The 19,041-nt window shown below is 35.5% G+C and overlaps 2 protein-coding genes across 2 annotated transcripts; one reads left to right on the top strand and one right to left on the bottom strand.

Annotated features, from left to right (window-relative positions):
- The first annotated feature begins 637 nt into the window (after positions 1-637).
- Positions 638-7,089, top strand: prpf4 (PRP4 pre-mRNA processing factor 4 homolog (yeast)). The gene is made up of 14 exons (XM_058777382.1): positions 638-847; positions 1,309-1,505; positions 2,264-2,450; positions 3,151-3,238; positions 3,328-3,407; positions 3,520-3,613; positions 3,707-3,801; positions 4,736-4,794; positions 4,921-5,044; positions 5,128-5,217; positions 5,375-5,497; positions 5,899-6,006; positions 6,116-6,234; positions 6,541-7,089. The coding sequence occupies exons 2-14, from the start codon at positions 1,343-1,345 to the stop codon at positions 6,732-6,734; spliced, it is 1,524 nt and encodes a 507-aa protein (XP_058633365.1). The 5' UTR covers positions 638-847; positions 1,309-1,342; the 3' UTR covers positions 6,735-7,089.
- Positions 7,057-18,047, bottom strand: rnf224 (ring finger protein 224). Its single transcript, XM_058777383.1, is given in 6 exon segments — positions 7,057-7,398; positions 7,401-7,446; positions 8,943-9,153; positions 9,985-10,394; positions 15,843-15,872; positions 17,138-18,047. Coding segments are annotated over 4 exon segments (570 nt in total). The 5' UTR covers positions 10,065-10,394; positions 15,843-15,872; positions 17,138-18,047; the 3' UTR covers positions 7,057-7,165.
- Between the last annotated feature and the right edge of the window lie 994 nt (positions 18,048-19,041).

Here is a 19,041-nt window from a genome sequence, read left to right as displayed (position 1 = left end):
TGAGAAATAAATAAAGAATGGTATAAGAATACTAAAAAAAAGCAACCGCTGCAGTCCCCTACAACCAGGGGGTCTCAATGTGACTTAAAATGATAAGACAAAACAGGCATTAAAATAAGCCAAAACATCTAAAAATCAAGACTTTTTACATTTTAATTCACCTCTGTAATAACTGTCTTGTTTGAATCTGGATATATGCTGTATCCTAATTCTAAAACTGTGAATTCTAGACCTGGAAAATTCATGTGAGTTATTAAAATCGTAAAACTCCATCATTATTATGAACAATTGGGGGAAACATCATGGGGCCAAACTTTGCCCCAATGAGGTTTACAACCTATGCTCCACAGAACAAACGTCTGCGTAATATGAAAAGGATTAACTTGATGAAGCACCTATTATAGACATAGACAGTGTATTTCCTCTGCGGTCTGACATGATTTCAGCCGCTGGATGTCACTATTTATTCTTAGTCGAGAGTAAAACAGGCGGATAGAATAACACGCAGCTCCAGGTGGGACTTTGGGAGATGGAATGGGATGGAGCATCAAATAATTATATATAAATATATGGATGAATATGTGAGAAAGAGGCAAGAGTAAAAACAAGGAAAAACGGATTATAAATAAATAATGACTGCACAACAGCAAAGGTAGGTGGCGATATGCACAAAGAATACAACGCGCCAAAAAACAGAAGAAGAAGAAGAAACAGGCGGATATGACGGACATACTGTGCGCCTGGTAGCCCGCGTCGTGTGGTCGTGTTTGTAGATAATACACATCAGGTTTCATATAAACAATCTTTTTTGAAGGAAGCTATTTGTGCGTTTGTTAAAGGATAAAGGGTAAGTGAAGAGTTAGATGAGCTGGTTGTGTTTATCTTTCATTAGCTTCTCTTGGTTCAGGTAAAATTAGTTTCTGAACACTCTGCAAAAGTAACTTACTGTGGTATCGTTACAGTAATATATCATGTGGTATTAATATAATACTGAATGATTGCTGTATTCATATACAATGGTATTTACTTGGTGCTTCAATGTAATTGCTAGAATATCACAGTACTACCACAGTACTTTTTTGTTAGTTTAAGAGCACAAGTTATTCACGCATCTGACACTGAATGGTGGCCAGTATGTCCTATCGTTTGCTGAATTTATGTCCTCCAGAAATAACACTTTTAATAGCGCTATTTAATAATGTTTTATATATCATCAACCAAAGTAAACGTTAGGTTGGCTAACAATGTACGATGTAGAACTGTCCATACATTATTTGTAAATAAAATTATGCCTGTTTTTCATATCAGATACTCTGTGGTTGTTGGACAAATAGTTGAAAAGATGTCGGATGAAGACGAAGCTCCAATTGTGAAAAAGGCCAGGATCTTCTATGGAAGCCTTGAAGAAAAGGAGAAGGAGCGTCTCAGCCGTGAGGGAAAATCTACCTCTGCCAAAGATGCTGTTAAAGCTGGCATTGAGGCTGGACATATTAATATCTCCAGTGGTAAGTTTGTTATTCCGAGATAGCAAATGTTATTATCAGAACCCAAACTGCAAACCACTAAATTCTTGAAATTTTGTCGAGGTGTTTTTAACCCTAAGTCTACTGTAGCATTACTAGCATATTTCATTTGGGATTTCTAAAGCCTCTAAATTCGCAACATGATTGAAACGGTGCTGAAAATATTATTATACAGAAAAATTAAACAAAAGTAACTTTTATGTTAGTGATACTTCAAGATGAATACTTGCTGGACTGAAATGTATTTTTTTAGAAAAATTATATAAAATATACAGATTATTTAACAAATCTTACTTAAATATGATACACTGGGGTTTTGAGGAACATTTATTTCTTAATTTCTTAGTTATTTTATTGCATTGAATTATATAAAAGCTAAAGACCTTTGATCATAAAACTAAGCTCATAAAGCTTAAATATCATCTTACTAGGACGTAAGTGGGAGTTATAGAGTGACTATTTGTACCAAATTGCATATTTGTGCTCAGTTTGGGCCTATAGATAAAACGTTGTTGTTGTTTTTACCACCTCAAACATTAGCTCTGTGTTTTTATTGTATCATATTATACTGGCCATAAAAGCCTGATGCATCAAACAGGATACAAAACATAAAACTCTTCTGTTGTTGTTGTTGTTCAAAAATCAGGTTTTACAGGGTTAATCTGTGACTGTTTGTGACTGGAAATGATGTGTGTTTGCTCTTTAGCAGTATTATTTGTTTCTTGTTTTCTTCTCCTCAGGTGAGTCTATGGAGATGGAGGACCGTGTGAGTGAGCGACAGTTAGAAGTGCTGGCAGAGTTTGAGCGAAGAAAGAGAGCGAGACAAATCACGGTCTCTACTGATGATGTAGAGGTCAAGGCCTGCCTCCGAGCTCTTGGCGAGCCAATCATGCTGTTTGGGGAGGGGCCTGCAGACAGACGAGAGAGGTGGGTGGCCAGATTTTTATGACTCTTGGTAAACTTTGCAGCATATTCTGGCCAAGAATTGCCCACTTAGATGTGAAAACCAGACATTATACCATCTGACCGACAAACAAAAGAAATACAAATATAAATATAGAAAAATATAATTGGGGATTTTCACTTTTGGAGAAATTACTGATTTTGAACATGGTGTTTATATTTGAAGCTAACATTGGTCTACATTTATTTGATGCTGCAAAAATGAAGTAAAACAGTAATACAGTAAAATATTATTAAAGTTTAATTTAAATGTTTTATATTTTAATATATTCTAAAATGTGACCCATTCCTGTGGTGGTAAAGCTGAATTTTTACCGCCATTACTCCAAATGTCACATGATCCTTCAGAAATCATTCTAATATACTGACTTGCTGCTCAAACTTTTTATCATCACACATGAAAACAACTGTGCTGTTTAATATTTTTGTATAAACTTTGATATATTTTTTGCAGCAATATAAATATTATTCAGTTTTGATTCATTTAATTCATCCTTGCTCAATAAAAGTATTCATTTAAAAAAAAAAAAAGCACCAAAGGTGGTGTACTTCTGCACATTGTGTATGACATTGCGTAAACACCATATCTCAAATGACAGAATAAAACTGAAAAAACCTATTTCCAGGCAGATTTAGTGGTTTCTGATTGTTTTTTTCCTCTCAGATTGAGGAACATTCTTTCAGTAGTTGGTCCTGATGCCTTGAAGAAATCAAAGAAAGAGGATGAAAAATCAAAACGGACTCAAGATGAGGTAAGAACACCTGTTTGATCTTAATTTCAGGAGGTTATAGTAGACTGTCATAGATTTGAACGACTAATGGAAGGTGATTGTCTGTGCAGTATCAGCAGACATGGTACCATGAAGGACCTTCATCTCTAAAAGAGGCACGTATTTGGTTAGCCAAGTATTCACTACCCAGGTAAACCGAGAACAGATTACTTTCCTGCATCTAACAATCAAAATATAAAATACAGCAAAATATATATTGTATGTTTTAAAAGCTAGTTTTGTATTTTTGTTTGGTTCTCCAGAGCAGTGGAAAGGTTAGATGCTGCAAGGGCACAAAAAGAGATTCCAGAGTCTACAAGAACAGTTAAACAGCAAGAGCTTCACAAGACCCTACGGGTATGCCAAGAAAGTAGAAAAAGACACAGGCTTATGATGTTGTCATTTTCTTTCACTTTTAATGATGCATGTAATTATTATTGTTTTATTTAGAATGTGAATAACTTCTGCAGCCAAATTGGTGATGACCGTCCAATATCTCACTGCCAGTTTAGCCCCAACTCTAAGATGCTTGTGACTGCTTCATGGTATGTTTTACTTTTATATTTAATTGTTATTTATTCATTTCATTCACAAAAACATTTGCTTTAAGAAGATTATTTATATATGCTTTGTATGCCAGTGGGAATCATCAATTTTAGATTTCCAAACATAGCTTTCACAAGTATTGTAACAATCCTACAACAGAGGCATGCTATCATTGAGACAGCCTTAATTAAATTACATGACGAGACAGAAGCAACTCAGAAATACATAGAAGAACTGTGGCTACTTCTCTAAGATGCTTAGAACAATCCTGAAAGTTAGGATGCTTTCAAAAGTAGTGCTTGGAGTAGTTTATGCTTATTAGGAGACTTACTTTAACTAATAAAAATAAATAATTGGAGTGACCATTTTGCCTGTAAAATAGAAGTGATCTTTCTTATACACTTTAACAGTTTTTTTTTATTTATTTTTTATTTTTTTAGTATTATTATTTGCAGGCTGGTTGTTGGCCATAATGTCTGTTGTAGGACTTGTTTGAACATAAAATTCTCTGGATTAATAAACTATTTACAAAAAGAATGTTTGGAAACAAAAATAATTTCTAAATATTTTAAAATATGTTTGAGCATGGATTAAGAAGCATGTTTTAAAAGGCTTGTTATATTTGATACAAAAACATGTATGAAATATTACTTTGTTGTAGGAGCGCTCACTCAGGGACTTGTTTAGTGAGATTGTATCAGAAAAAGATTTTAGAATATATATTTTTTTTAATCACGTTAATTAAAAAAAAATCTTGTATCATTTTAACTGCTGTATTTTTGTTTGCTTGGCTTTTATTTTGTGTATGTATTCTCTTGTACTAATCCAAATATGTACTCTTGTATTAATCCAACTCCATTTTTGCCATCCAGATAGCCTTAGATGCTGACATGGCATTTAAATTAAATAATTACTACTATTACTTTGTTGTAGGAGTGGCTTGTGTAAATTGTGGAAAGTTCCAGATTGTACACTTGTACGCACATTAAGAGGTAAATATAACATATGTTCTGTAGTGTTTATCCTTGAAGTGTTTTCTTTTTTTCTTTTTTTTCCATTCCTGTTTACAATACAACTTTTACCACTGGATTCATTGAAGGTGAACTCTTCTTTCTCAGGTCACAATACCAATGTGGGAGCGATTAGCTTTCACCCTCAAGCCACACTCACACTCGAGGAGTCGGATGTCAATATGGCATCCTGTGCTGTAGATGGATCTGTTAAGCTGTGGAGTTTAGACAGGTGTATATTACTGGTATTCATTAAAATTTCTGTCTCAATTTCTGAAGTAAAACATTGTAACATTTACCTGTTCTTATCTGTAGTGATGAGCCTGTAGCAGACATTGAGGGGCACTCTATGAGGGTGGCTCGGGTGGCCTGGCATCCCTCTGGGCGGTTTCTGGGAACAACTTGGTATGAATGTTTTTTTTGTTTTCTGTTTTATCTACTTTTTTTTTTTTAGAGGTAAATGCAAAACAATGGTATAAATATTGGTGTTGGGATAAAACTTTTCTGTCATATATTTAACAGAATTGTCTTTTCTTTTTTTTTCTTTTTTTTTGCTCTTTAGCTATGATAATTCATGGCGACTTTGGGATCTTGAAGCCCAAGAAGAAATTCTGCATCAGGAGGGTCATAGTAAAGGTGTCCATGACCTGCACTTCCACCCAGATGGCTCTCTGGCAGGAACTGGGTAAGGGCCTCGCACTGAACCCAGAGGCACTCCACTGTTTTTGTAAAGGAACAAGCACAACACAAGTCTATACAGTTACTTTGATGTTCTTAGGAGTCCAAGTATGTTTAGTGTAAGACCAGCCAAATGAAAAATGATCTTTAATCCATCATACATGGTTCCTAATCTTAACCCTGATTCCTCTGATTGCAGCATTGGTCCTGCGATATTCGCATTACCAAGGAACCACTTAGTCTTGCATTTTATTTTGTGATTGTTCATTCAGTCTACTTTTGATTGGTTGAATTATATGTATTTTTATATAATTATATTTGACTTGTATTATATTTTTGATTGGTTGTTTAAAATGATTTATATTTGGCTTATTAATCTTTCAGTTGTGGTTAATGTTATTCATACAGTGGTTTGGATGCATTTGCTCGTGTCTGGGACCTGCGTACTGGTCGTTGTATCATGTTCCTGGAAGGCCACCACAAAGAGATTTATAGCATCAATTTCTCACCAAACGGGTAAGTAAAAGAAAGGGCATATGGATATTTAAATGATTTAGTAAGGCTATTTACTGGTATTTGAGCTTTATTAATAAGCTCTGATAACCCTGAAATCTTCCTTGTACAGCTTTCACGCAGCAACAGGAAGTGGAGATAACACCTGTAAAGTGTGGGACCTTCGTCATAGAAGGTGTATGTACACAATTCCTGCCCATGAGAACCTTGTGTCTTCAGTTAAATTCCAACGTAAGTAGTCAAGAGTACATTTATTATCAGTCATTGAGAGATTATTCATTCAAACATAAAAATACTCATCCTTTACTCGCCCCTAGTCTCAGCAATCTCAGTAAGTTCCCAAAATAAAAAAGCACTGTGGACGTTCCACAAAAGAAAAAGTCACATGGGTTTTGGGTGAACAAAAATTTTATAGGATTTTCGTAGGTCCATAGTTCTACTGACTGTCAAAGTGAATGTGTCATTCACCTCAACTAAACTTGCAAATTTGTGCAACACTTTTGCAGTGTCAATATTAACAGAGTCTTTTCCTTTTAGCTAACGATGGGCATTTTTTGCTGACTGGTGCATATGACAACACAGCCAAAGTGTGGACCCATCCTGGCTGGTCACCTCTGAAGACTCTGGCAGGTCATGAAGGGAAGGTCATGGGACTTGACCTTTCACCTGACGGACAGCTCATTGCTACCTGCTCTTATGACCGAACCTTCAAACTCTGGATGGCGGAATGAGATTGTTTGTCTTGATGCATTTTAATTTTTAATTTTTGTCCTACTGTTTTGTATTTTTTATTAAGTTTAGTTTTAAAGAGCTGGAAAACAACAAAGGAGATCTTTGAATTAGAAGCTGATTGACAGTTTGGTTCAGTTAAAACAGAAATACAACCAAATGTTCCCCACAGTTTGAATTGTTGTAACAAGCAACTCTTTATTCTAGTGAATTATCTAAGATCTGAAATCCATCTGTCCATTCTTGAATTGTCTCTCATGTCCATGTACCCTATTCCATTTTGATCACTGAGCAGAATTTGACATATTACAGATCCACTGGGTATCCAAATAAAATGTATTTTATTGTCCCAGGCAATTCTGTAAAGAAATCTGTGGTTTCCAGACAGTGGGATATCCACTGTAAAACGTTTTTATGCGTAATGTACGTGAATCTAGCACCACCAGCAGCAGAGCAGGCAGTGCTTGCAACAAGGGCTTCTGTGGAAGCGATGCTCTGCCACTGCCACATTGGCCCATGCTGAGGGTGGTTGATCTGTGATTGGCTGCTTTACAAAGGAGGACTTGGTCTCCAGCGGTGCTTTCTGGCTGTAGGTTCGCTGGTTTTCCACTTCAGCTTTAACACCCAGAAAAGCTGCCAGGTCTAGGTCTAGACCAGTGGCGCCCCGCGAGGTAGAGGAGTGTTCTGCCGGCACTGTGGACAGGGGATCCACATCTAAGGGAAAAAGCACATCAGTTACAAACATCTGACCCTGCTCAGCTGTGGTGTGTGATACAGTGTATTAACTGTCAAAATTAAAAATTCAAATCACGTTTATATACAGCTTTTTACAATACAGACTGTTTCAAAACAACTTCATTGTAATAAACAAGAAAATAACCTAATGTTGCAAAGTTCTTCGGTTTTGAAACTAATACAATTTAATTTGAGATTTATAGCAGTTCTGAAAAGATAATAGTCATTTTCAGCTTAATTTAGTTTAGCAACAACAGCTTCATTGTTGCAATAAATGTTCATTAATTATTAATCAAAATCATTTTAGGTTATAAAGCAGCTCTACAAGATCATTATTCAGCTCATGTCATTTCAGTGTTGATTCAGTTTAGTTCAATAATAGCGCAAAGTTCATTATGTTATAAAACAAGCTTAATTTAGTTTGATTTTTAACCCAAGTTAAAAGTTTGCAAGTCAAGACACAACAGGTGAAATGGTTAAAATTAATAGCTTCCCCAGATGACTGATTATGTCACCTAAATCAGTTGTTTTGTATTACAAGTTGTAAGACATAAATGATGTAATGTTTAAATATGTAAATGAGGCATTGCCCAATTAAGTTATTTGCATATATTTCCAGAAAAGAAATCTATTAAAGCCAGGTTTACAATTCATCACAATTATTAAAATTCTGTCAGAAGCCATAAAAACATTTCAATGTTCATAGGAAGAAAATGTTAAATATATATCAGATCAGGTTAATGATATATGAACAAACCCTCTCGTTTTTTTCTGCAAAAACAGTGATGGTTTCCAAACATATTTATTAAGCATCTCCATTGGTTCAGACAGATAGTCCCGCCTCCAGTCTCATGCCATTGGTTGATGACAAAAAGTCAAGGCCCCTGAACAAAGCAAATCTGATTGTAATTTTTTTTCGCGTTCCCTTTAAACAAAATAGCCTACAGCTCTTTTAAGTTATGGAAGATAACAGCTTTTTGCAAAAATGCTCCTAAGAACATTAGTAATTTATTTAGGTAATGTCATAAAAACAAAATTTTTTTATTTATTTATTTCTTTTGTAACAATAAGAGGCTAGGATTTCTGTTAATTTGTGTGCAGACACTGTTGTGATGTTAACAAAATCTAGTATTTGTAGTTAATTAATATAATTGCTCATTATTCATAAAGTTAAATGGAATGAAAAGGTGCTGATTTTTGAACAATTTAACATTTGGGGAAAAAATGATCTGGAAGCGATATCTGAAAGTAAAAACTTGGTTAATCTCTTCAGGAAGTCAGGCAGCAATTGAACTTTTTAAGCTTTTTTTTTTTTTTACATTGCAGTGATCCGACTACAATAAGTTAAAGCTATATTATTAGCAATTCTCCACGCGCAATCCAAAAGCTGAGTGAACATTGTTGTATTTGCACTTTGAAATAAACAGTTTGTTAAGCAAAAACAGTGATATTTGTTATGGTAGCTTGTGTCCCACCTGCTCATTGATGAGGGTGTCCAGCCGCTTCAGACAGGCCTGGCAGAATGTGTGACCACAGTAGAGTTTGCGGGGGAGTCTCTCTCCCAGATTATACGCACTGTAGCAGATGATGCAGTCCAGTTTCCGACTGTCCCTGGAGTTCTGTGCTCCAGCCTCCACGTCCCCTTCCACAGGAGCCTCAGACGCAGGCCCAACCTCATCCAAGACCCTACAGAATGAGCTCAATATGATACAAACATCGCCGTGTGTTTGCCTGAGATGTTCAGTGCTGACTTTCTAATGGTTGGTTATTTGTGGCCAACATAACTGGCCTAAAATGTCCAGTACAGAGCCAGCAATAAATGTATTATGTATAATGTTCCTGAAAATATCAAAGCAACATCCACTAAAAATGACTTTGTTGGTTAAAATTGCAAAAATGCCACCAAACCAAAAACTAATCATTTACATTTTCCCCACAATATTTTACTATTCTAGACACACAAGGTCAGCCGTTAAAGAGTGTGTAAGCCGAGCTGCATGTATCTGTTTACTATTAGTGGCCGGCAGCAATGAAATTCGTATACACAAGATGTAATACTAAAAGATCTGTATACTGTGGGTTCTTAACCTCTAACAGTGTTCTTTTTATTACAAACAAACAAACACAACACATAAACATACAATGTGCTCAATCAACTTATGTGAAATATTTGATGAAAAAAGTTTTATTTGCATGATTTGTCAAAGTAATTTCATTCTTTATACTGAGAGCAGGAACCATATGTTTATTTAATAGAATTCATCGTTGCAAATATAATTAAATGATATTAAAATTGAAAAAGAAACACGCATAATCTTAAGAAAAAAATGATAAAGAAAATTATTTTTAAATTAATATATAAAAAAGACATTTTTTGTGAATAAATGATTTTTTTTTGTCATTCTTTGTATTTCATTTCCACTTGAAACGAGCATAAATTCAAATACATCTTATTTTAATATCACAAAAGCAATTTCCTGTAACTTCAAAAATGAATTTTCCATGCAGAGGGTCTACCTGTCCACTTCATCCTTGTGTCTATTCTGTGTGCTGTCGGTCTCTTGAGGTTCTGCCGTTCCGCTTGCAATTCCATCCATGTTTAATGTACCAAAAGTCCAACTTCTGTCAACATTTTACAGCCGAGTCTGTCTTGGTTTCTCCATGCTTCACATCCTTTGTCAGGTAGTTTAACACTTGAGTGCACCCTCTGTTGCTTTTCCTGAAGTTGTCCTTGCAGTTCCCAGCAGCACGGGCTCCGTCTTTGTTGCTATTTGCTCTCTCTCTCTCTCTCTCTCAACCAACCAACCACAACTGCCTCTCTGAAATGGAGGGCAAACAATGGTGTGCTTCCCCAGAGCCTTTAATATTTAAGTACCGCCTGTCGCTGTGAACCTGTGCCGTTACACACACACAATTGCACGTCCACCCTTTTGAAAAAAAGAAAAACCATTGGTGCTTGTGGGAGGAGAGATGCATGTTGTTAAGCAGGTGTTTTAATAATTAGTCCAGAGTTACACATTTATGCATCTTCAAAACTCTTGGTATAACTGATCTGTTATTTTCTTTTATTAAGTAATGATTTCATTCTGTCTTGCATATATTAAGGGAAATGTTCTGAGAAAGTGCAAGAGCGAAGGAAAGCGCCACAGACACAATGGCTTATGAGAAGATTTGGGTTTAGTTTTGTGGAAAAACATGAAATTAAAGAGGTTTAGGGTGCAAGAAAGTAGACTGGGAGGAGGGCGTATCGCTTTACAGTCACAAAACAGGCCTGAAATTCAAGCCTAGTCACCCACAGACAGTCTGTCATCAACGTTTCCCTGCCAAATTAGTTCTGAGGCCTTCACCACCCCCATATAGCGCAGCTACGGGATGTTCATATTGGCAGATAACTATTATTGTTGACCAGGAGAAAGTGAAGTGGAAGGGGGCACAGATAAATTAGAGTTACATTAGATTTAATGAGGGTATAACTGAGACCTGGCGACCCGTTTCCCCAGATGTTGGGGGACTTTAGGGCAGTTTGAGCTGATTACCTGAGATGCGATGAATCACTCTGGATCATCAAGAAAATGACACAATAACACAGATGAGAAATGACACAATAACACACAGTCCTGTGTCTAGTGACGTCAAAGGCAGTACACTGGGAAAAAATTACAGTAAATCAGAGAATCCAGAAAGCATGCATTACTGTTTTTACAAATGCAGTGCTGTGAAAAGGTTTCTGCCACCTTCCCTTTTTTTTTTGCATATTTGTCACACTTAAAGGATTCCGATCATCAAGCTAATTTTAATATTACACAAAGATAACCCAAGTAAATACAAAATGCAGTTTGGAAATGATGATTTCATTTATTAAGGGGAAAAAAAACTGTCCAAATCTGCCTGGCCCTACATGAAAAAGTAATTGCCCCTATAATAAATCTAATAACCGCTTATGCCACCCTTTGCAGCAACAACTGCAATCAAGCGTTTGCAATAACTAGCAATGAGTCTTTCACATCGCTGTGGAGGAATTTTGGCCCACTCTTCTTTGCAGAATTGTTTTGTTTTTCTTGAGACATTCGGAGGTGGACTTGCTGCTGTGTTTGGAATCATTGTCCTGCTGCAGAACCCAAGTGCACTTGAGTGATTTCTGAAGGGTCATGTGACACTGACTGGACTAATGATGCTGAAAATTCAGCTTTGCCATCACAGGAAAATATTTTAAAATATATTAAAATTTTAAAAAATGGTTACTTTTAATTATATTACTTTATTTTACTGTATTTGTGATCAAATAAATGGTGAACATAAGAGACTTCTTTCTAAAACTTTTAAAAACTTCGGAATATGTTGAAAAAATGTTGTCGGCTATTCAGAGCTACTTCTGAATGTTCACCAGCAGAATGGTATGGTTATGGCATACCAACCAAACTAACTAACTAACTAACTATCTATCTAAACCCTGACTCATTTGCTTAACCAATACAATATTCAAGCTGTACTAAAATACACAACAAAACAATTAGGTATGAAGGCACCATTACTTACTTTGGGCCAAGGGCTAGTCAACCCCCAAAAATTTACATTTACATTTAGTTATTTAGCAGACGCTTTTATCCAAAGTGACTTACAATTGAGTAAAATAGAAGCAATCAAAACCAACAAGAGAGCAATAATATCTTAGTGCTGTGACTCGGTTAGTCTAACACAGTACATATAGATTATTATGTATTATTATTTTTTTAAATAAATAAATAGAAAGAAAACAAATAAAAAGAATAGCTAGGAAAAGAACAGAGATGGCTACACTGTAAAAAATTTACATTTTGAAAAATTGTTGAAACTGACAAATAAACATTGACTCAACAAACTGCTTCCCAAAAATTACCCCCAAACAAAAAAATACATCGTACTAATTTTAGCTGAAGGTCTGAAGTTAAAATTAAAAATATATATTCACCCAACATATTAAATTGTGCTCAGCCAATCTATCAAGCAGAAGTGAAAAATCTGTGTTGGCCCAACAAGCCTTGCAGCATAAAACGCATGTACGCATGCGCCCGAGTGTCTGCGCGAGAGAGCGGAGCCGATGCCGAGCAGCGACAAAACATCATTTCCAGACGGATTTTCCATCATTAAAGTTATGGCGAGTAATGAACTTTGTCTTTATTAAGACATGTTTAAGTTAAACAGAGTGCAGGTCTCAGTAATTTCGACATAAAAACGAAAAACTTGGGTATGATATTAACGTTACGTTACATTACATTAAAGTACCGTCTCTGATAAGTTAACGTAAGTATTCGCTAAACGAATTAAACCGAGTTTCCGAATGTTTTACTTTAGGACACAATACATTTTATATAAATTGCATTGTATTTTGCAGAATAACGGTCAATTCACGCCTTTGTATCATGTTGGCGTAATTATAACCTAGTTTAGCTCATACTGATCTCTCGGTAGAGGTGCGATAATACCGTAATTGCTGTTTTAACGATGTGGGGTTTGAAATTATGAGTAATGTTATATCGCAAAAACCAAACAAAACACCTACAGAGTGCACGCATCAGGGGCGATTCTAGGATTTTTTTAATGGGGTGGCACAGGGGGGACCAAGAACCAGCCAGGGGGGGTCCATATAGGAAAAGTCATGTGCCCCAACACAAGTGGGATGGCATAAAAATGGCATTGCAGAAGCACCAGGACAACTCATCTCTCTTTTAATAAATAAAAACCACTGATCAGACAATACTTGTTCTCAATTTTTATTGTCCAAACAGACGATGTGTGTGTGTTTGTGTCTAGTGAACCTTTTGTAAAAAAAAATTCATGTTCTGACTTTCACCCATTGCTGCAGATAGATGGCTGCTGGTGTAGTCCTCACTGGCGCTCTCTGGCTGGCTCTGACCTGCTAATTTGCTGGCCAACTTGGCCCTGCTGGGTGGATTGGCTCTGACCTGCACTGCACTGTATCTACCTCTCTTTGACATGGTTTCTTCTTGAAGAAACCTTGAATGTATTGCTGCTGTTGTCCCCTTTTCATTTTTTTCATTTCATTTTTTCGTCTAATAATAAAAAAAAAAACTTAATTAATTAATTTATACACTAACTTACTCGTCAATATTACACAAATAGTATATTTAATAGCCATATTCTCATCTGATTAAAGACAAAATCATTTAAATGTGAAGCTGTTCTTGGACATTGCAAACGAAAATAAAAAGCATATTTTGAGGGAGGCCGGTGCCACCCCGTGCCCCCCCTCTAGACACGCCCCTGGCACGCATACATTACGTAATGAAGGTTAGAGGAGTGTCTTTCACTGCATGATTCAGTCTATTATTAAAATGCATTTAGAATTATCACAAAATTCAAGATGTGGGGGCAGAAAATGTATATATTTACATAATTTCAAATGGTTAATCAATATCACACAAAGAGTGACGTTTTTTCTACCACAAAGCAACATGATTACAAATGTGATATTGATTTTATACAATAGCTCAATAAACAAGATGGTAATATTAAGGGACTTACGTTTTAGACACAATATTGCCTGTTTTTGCTCTATTTCGCCAACAGAAATAATTACAATTTGCGTCTCATGTTTGAGCAACATGTCGGTGTTTCGTTCCTGAATGAATCAACCGTTGAAATGATTCGTTCAATCGCAATGACTCGCTTATTAACAGTGACTTGCTGCCACCTACTGGCGGCTTTAATTTCACATTTAAAGTATCTTCATTTTCAAATAATTCCAAATATCAGTATTTATGTTTAAAATATCAGAACATTATTTATGCAGTTGTAACTGTAGCTTAAATGGTTGATGTCCTGCATTAAACAGATTGTAAATGTTTCTAAATGCCACTTCAGATGCAGCTTATGTGTTTTTTTGCATTTTGTTGATACTGATTTCATTTGCTTGGAAACAGCACAGCACAGTCTTATTCTAATTGACTACTAAAATGTAAGAATTTGACTCAAAAGATGATGCACGTTTATAGAAAAATGTCTTTATGAAGGTAAAAATGCCCATAAAAGGTAAAACTCAATTTAAACGTATTGGAAAAGATTAATTTCTATGACTGCTGTGAACTGACCACCACACAGAATATGCAGAATATCAAAACTTTAGGAGTCCACGGTAGTCTTTTTGAAATGTCAGCACAAAAACACACTCAGCAAAATATCGTCAGTCTAATTATTGTTATCGATAAAATCCCAGAAAATATTGAGATATAATTTTTGTCAATATCGCACACCCCTATCTCTCAGTTACCTAAAGTTACTATTTATTGAACTAAGTTATTTCTATTTCACTTTATGATTATTATATTAAACGTATTAGACCCAAGGAAAACGTTTCTGCTGTTCCCATCAGTGTAACCCACCATTGCTAGGTCTGAGTTTACGAGGCACCATTTAGTCAGAAGTGTAGAAAAGGAACCACTATGAATTTCACAGTGAGTATTTAACTCAGTTCTTACTGAATATGTTAATTCCATTTTAGTGTCAAATACTATGAGCTCTTAGATGTAATTTGTGTGACGTGGCTCTGTGTAATGCAGGCTGCATAAGTTATTGAAGTTATATGAAGACTTATATTGACATTTTTATTTTTTTACAGAGTCATTGGAGAACCACACAACTGCAGTGAAAACTGGAATAGTAAGCAGCAACTGCACTTCAAGAGCCCTGTCAAGTGTGCTAAATGTCTCCTTTGTCCTGGAAGAGGAGGTGGTGCTTCACAACTTAGGAGACTTTGTAAATGTATTTATTGTACTCTTTGGATTATTGTATGCATTATTGAGTGCAATTCATCAACTTTGTGTATCTTATGAGAATTAAAATGCATGATTTTGTTAGGTTTACTGTGTAGAAAATTTTAATGTATTTATCATTGTAAGGTATTTTTACAATATTGTTGTAGATTTGATTAAAATATGTATTAAAATGTGTCAGTGTTCAGTGTATCATCATTTAATGTTTTTGTTTTTTATCATTTTCTTTTGGGACAACGGGGTATAAACAATTCAGTAAGGTTGCTTTAGCTATATAAATTTGCCAATATACATTTTTAGATTAGGTAAAACAAAAAATGTATGCTACTACTATTTAAAATTTTTAATTGGGCCAATAACATGCTTTGGTAGATTTAATGTTTTTTCCATTGGCTCAACATATTATTTCTCATTGAGCCAATGTTAACAGACTGTTGCCACAATTGATAAAATTGAGTTAGCAGAAATCCAATTGGGCCAATGGAAAAAATTAGACGTAATCAGTCACTAGAAAAGTTTGAGTTGGGGAGGTCTGACATTTTTTTACAGTATAGTTTTAAGAGGGTTTTTTTTTTAGAAAAAGAAAAAGTGTCATAATTTACTCACTATCATGTCGTTCCAGTTCTGTATGGCTTCCTAATGTGAAAAATATAAAAATAGATTTTTAAGAATGCTGGGAAGCAAACAACATTAAAGCCCACTGGCTTCACACACAGAGACACATGGGTAAATAATGACAGAATATTCATTTTTGGGTGAACCTTTTAATTAATACAAGAGTTTGTAATATTGTAAGTATAATCATGAATCACAATGTTTAACAATAGGCTATTGCATTTTAAAATGGTTTACTACATTACAAAAACATTTAAAAATAATAATAATAATAACAATGTTAAAATGTAATTAGGTTAGATGCTGCTGTACAGTGATATACAGTAGCTAATGAATGGTTGTGTAACTTCAGACCGTTACTCTATTGTGTGTTTTATCAATATTGGAATGCTGTATTGACCAATCATTTGTGGAGGACCTTAAAATATCTTAAACTAAATCATCTTAAGATAATCATATTTCTTTGAAGAAATAGTCGTCACCTTTATTTATATAGTGCTTTATACAATACAGATTGTATAAACAGAAAAACAGTGTCGATAGTGCAAGAACACTCAATTTTCCAGTTAGTCATTTCAGCATTGATTCGTGGATATTATCATCCAGCTCAGTTCAGTTCAAATAGTATCTGTGCAATCAAGTCGACCTTGCAAGTCAAGTCAAATAGAGTTCCTTTGGTCTTAAAAACTTGGATATATGAGGTATCCTGTTTTTAAAAGAAACCTCTAAAACTAGAAAAGTCATATAAATAAATCAAATCTTACAGTGAATATATATTTAACTAGTTATTCCAATCTCAAAAATTTGGAAATAGGTAGAAATTGTGTAAAAGTCACAGGGCCTTTGAACATTGCTGTAAACAATTAAACTTTCTTACAGAGATGTGCTGCATCCTACACTTTACACCAGTAGATGACAGCACTGAGCAAATCTTCTTGCATTTAGTACACTTGAGCTTCATAGCTGTCAACTGTAACTCACTAAACATTTATACAAATTTTCTTTTGCTTTGCCATCTCTAAATGTTGAAGCTATATTATTAAGCAGTGATATAAGAGAAGGACGGGACGGAATATTTTCTTCAGAATAGCAGTTTCGATTGCTGCAGCATATTTGATCGTCTCTGATTTCACATGTTGGCAGTGTGGATGAAGAAATCCAAGTTCACAATGTCCTTCTGCTGGCATAATGAGGGCGATCAGACGTCATTGGTCCTATCAATCCTCTGTTTAGTGTGTGCATGTATCTGTGTGTTTTGTGTAGTTTGTCTTTGCATGGGAACTCACCTTGGTGGACACCACACAGATCTCAACTTTCCCATGCAATCTTGATCCTTATCTCGTGTGTAGGGTTGTGTTGTGGTAAGAAACGATGACATATGCAAATCCCATGACATTGTAAACACAGAAAAAGATGAGGACCTGCTTAGTTTAGTTTGTTTTCACTTGTAGTGGTACTACTGTTTTAGACTCCGCCTTAACCATCTACCCTAAATAAGATGAGACAAAAGAAGACAAGACAAAGTAATCAGAAGCACTCCGAAACTGAATCCAGTATACTAACAGCGCCACCTAGTCCTCAGAGGCCTTTGGCTACACTAAATATTTAAAATGTTTCTTAAACATTTTAATAAGAGTTCATAAAGCTATTTTCCTGTAGATAAATACACAGTCCAAACCTGGTCAAAACTGCATTGTTGAGAGAGAAAAAAAAGTTGCATTGGTGTGTAAGAGTGTTTACACTTGTAGTTCAGTCCTTTGGTCAGGATTGAAGAAGAAAATGATACATTTAGTCCTTGGTTCACTCAGCGTCCACACTGTCATTTTTAACACAGAACCAGACATTAAAGATACAGAACAAAAGACATAAGGATACGTTCACAACCTGACTGGACAGCTTTAATGATGTGTATTTTGTGAACTTACCAAACATCCAAAACTGCTGTGTGCTGGGCTAAATGCTCATTAAATGCTTGTACATATGGTGGTATTTTTACCAGCTCACTCACAAAGAGCTTATAAAATGTGCAAAGGAAAACAGCACCAAGATTCCTGTTTGCACACGCAAATCTGCAAGACGGAGCTTCTCACGCCCTGGACGTAACTGTATTTGGCAACATATTGTAGGTCCTGTGCACCAGAGTTCATTTCAGTTGAAAGAACCGGCCAAGTGTGAACACGCAAGTGGCAAGTCACAGTGTGTTGCATTCTAGTTGCATTAATGGGATAATGGGCTCATGTTAACCACTCAAACCTTAAAGGGATAGTTCACCCAAAAATTTTTATTCTGTAATTAATTACTCACCATCATGTTGTTCCAAACCAGTAAGACCTTCGTTCGTTTTCGAAACACAAATTACGATATTTTTTATGAAATCCAAGAGCTTTCTGGCCCTGCATAGACAGCAATGCAACTATCACGTTCAAGGCCCAGAAACGTAGTAAGGACATCATTAAAATAGTCCATGAGACATCAGTGTTCAACCTTAATTTTATGAAGCAACAGGAATACTTTTTGTACACAAAGAAAACAAAAATAACAACTTCATTCAACAATTTCTTCTCTTCCGTGTCAGTCTTTGACTCGCATTCACAACAGTACTATGACGCATGCGTATGCAAAACTGTGCATTCCTCTGCTTGCAAACAAACGGCAGCGCATCCAAGTTCTACGTCAGAATCCCGGCTCCTGCATCAGTAAATAAAGTTATTTTTGTTTTCTTTGCACACAAAAAGTATTCTCGTAGCTTCATAAAATTAAGGTTGAACACTGATGTCTCATGGACTATTTTAATGATGTCCTTACTACGTTTCTGGGCCTTGAACGTGATAGTTGCATTGCTGTCTATGCAGGGCCAGAAAGCTCTTGTATTTCATCAAAAATATCTTAATTTGTGTTTCGAAAACGAACGAAGGTCTTACTGGTTTGGAACATCATGAAGGTGAGTAATTAATGACAGAATTTAAATTTTTGGGTGAACTATCCCTTTAACCCTTTTGGCCAACCCTTGCAGTCCTCCAAGTTCACACTCTAGTGATGTAATATTCTCAATATTATGCAGCTCTCAACAATTTTGACATCACCCCATATTCTACACAACAATATTCAAAGTCCTTTAAAAACAAAAATACTTAAAAATATGCTCACAGTTTCTACCCTTTTTTTAGAACTTGGCATATCTAGAAAAAGT

The sequence above is a fragment of the Onychostoma macrolepis genome, chromosome 05 (genome assembly GCF_012432095.1).
Source record: "Onychostoma macrolepis isolate SWU-2019 chromosome 05, ASM1243209v1, whole genome shotgun sequence".
In the NCBI taxonomy this organism is placed as follows: Eukaryota; Metazoa; Chordata; class Actinopteri; order Cypriniformes; family Cyprinidae; genus Onychostoma; species Onychostoma macrolepis.
This window is presented reverse-complemented; position numbering and strand designations above follow the sequence as displayed.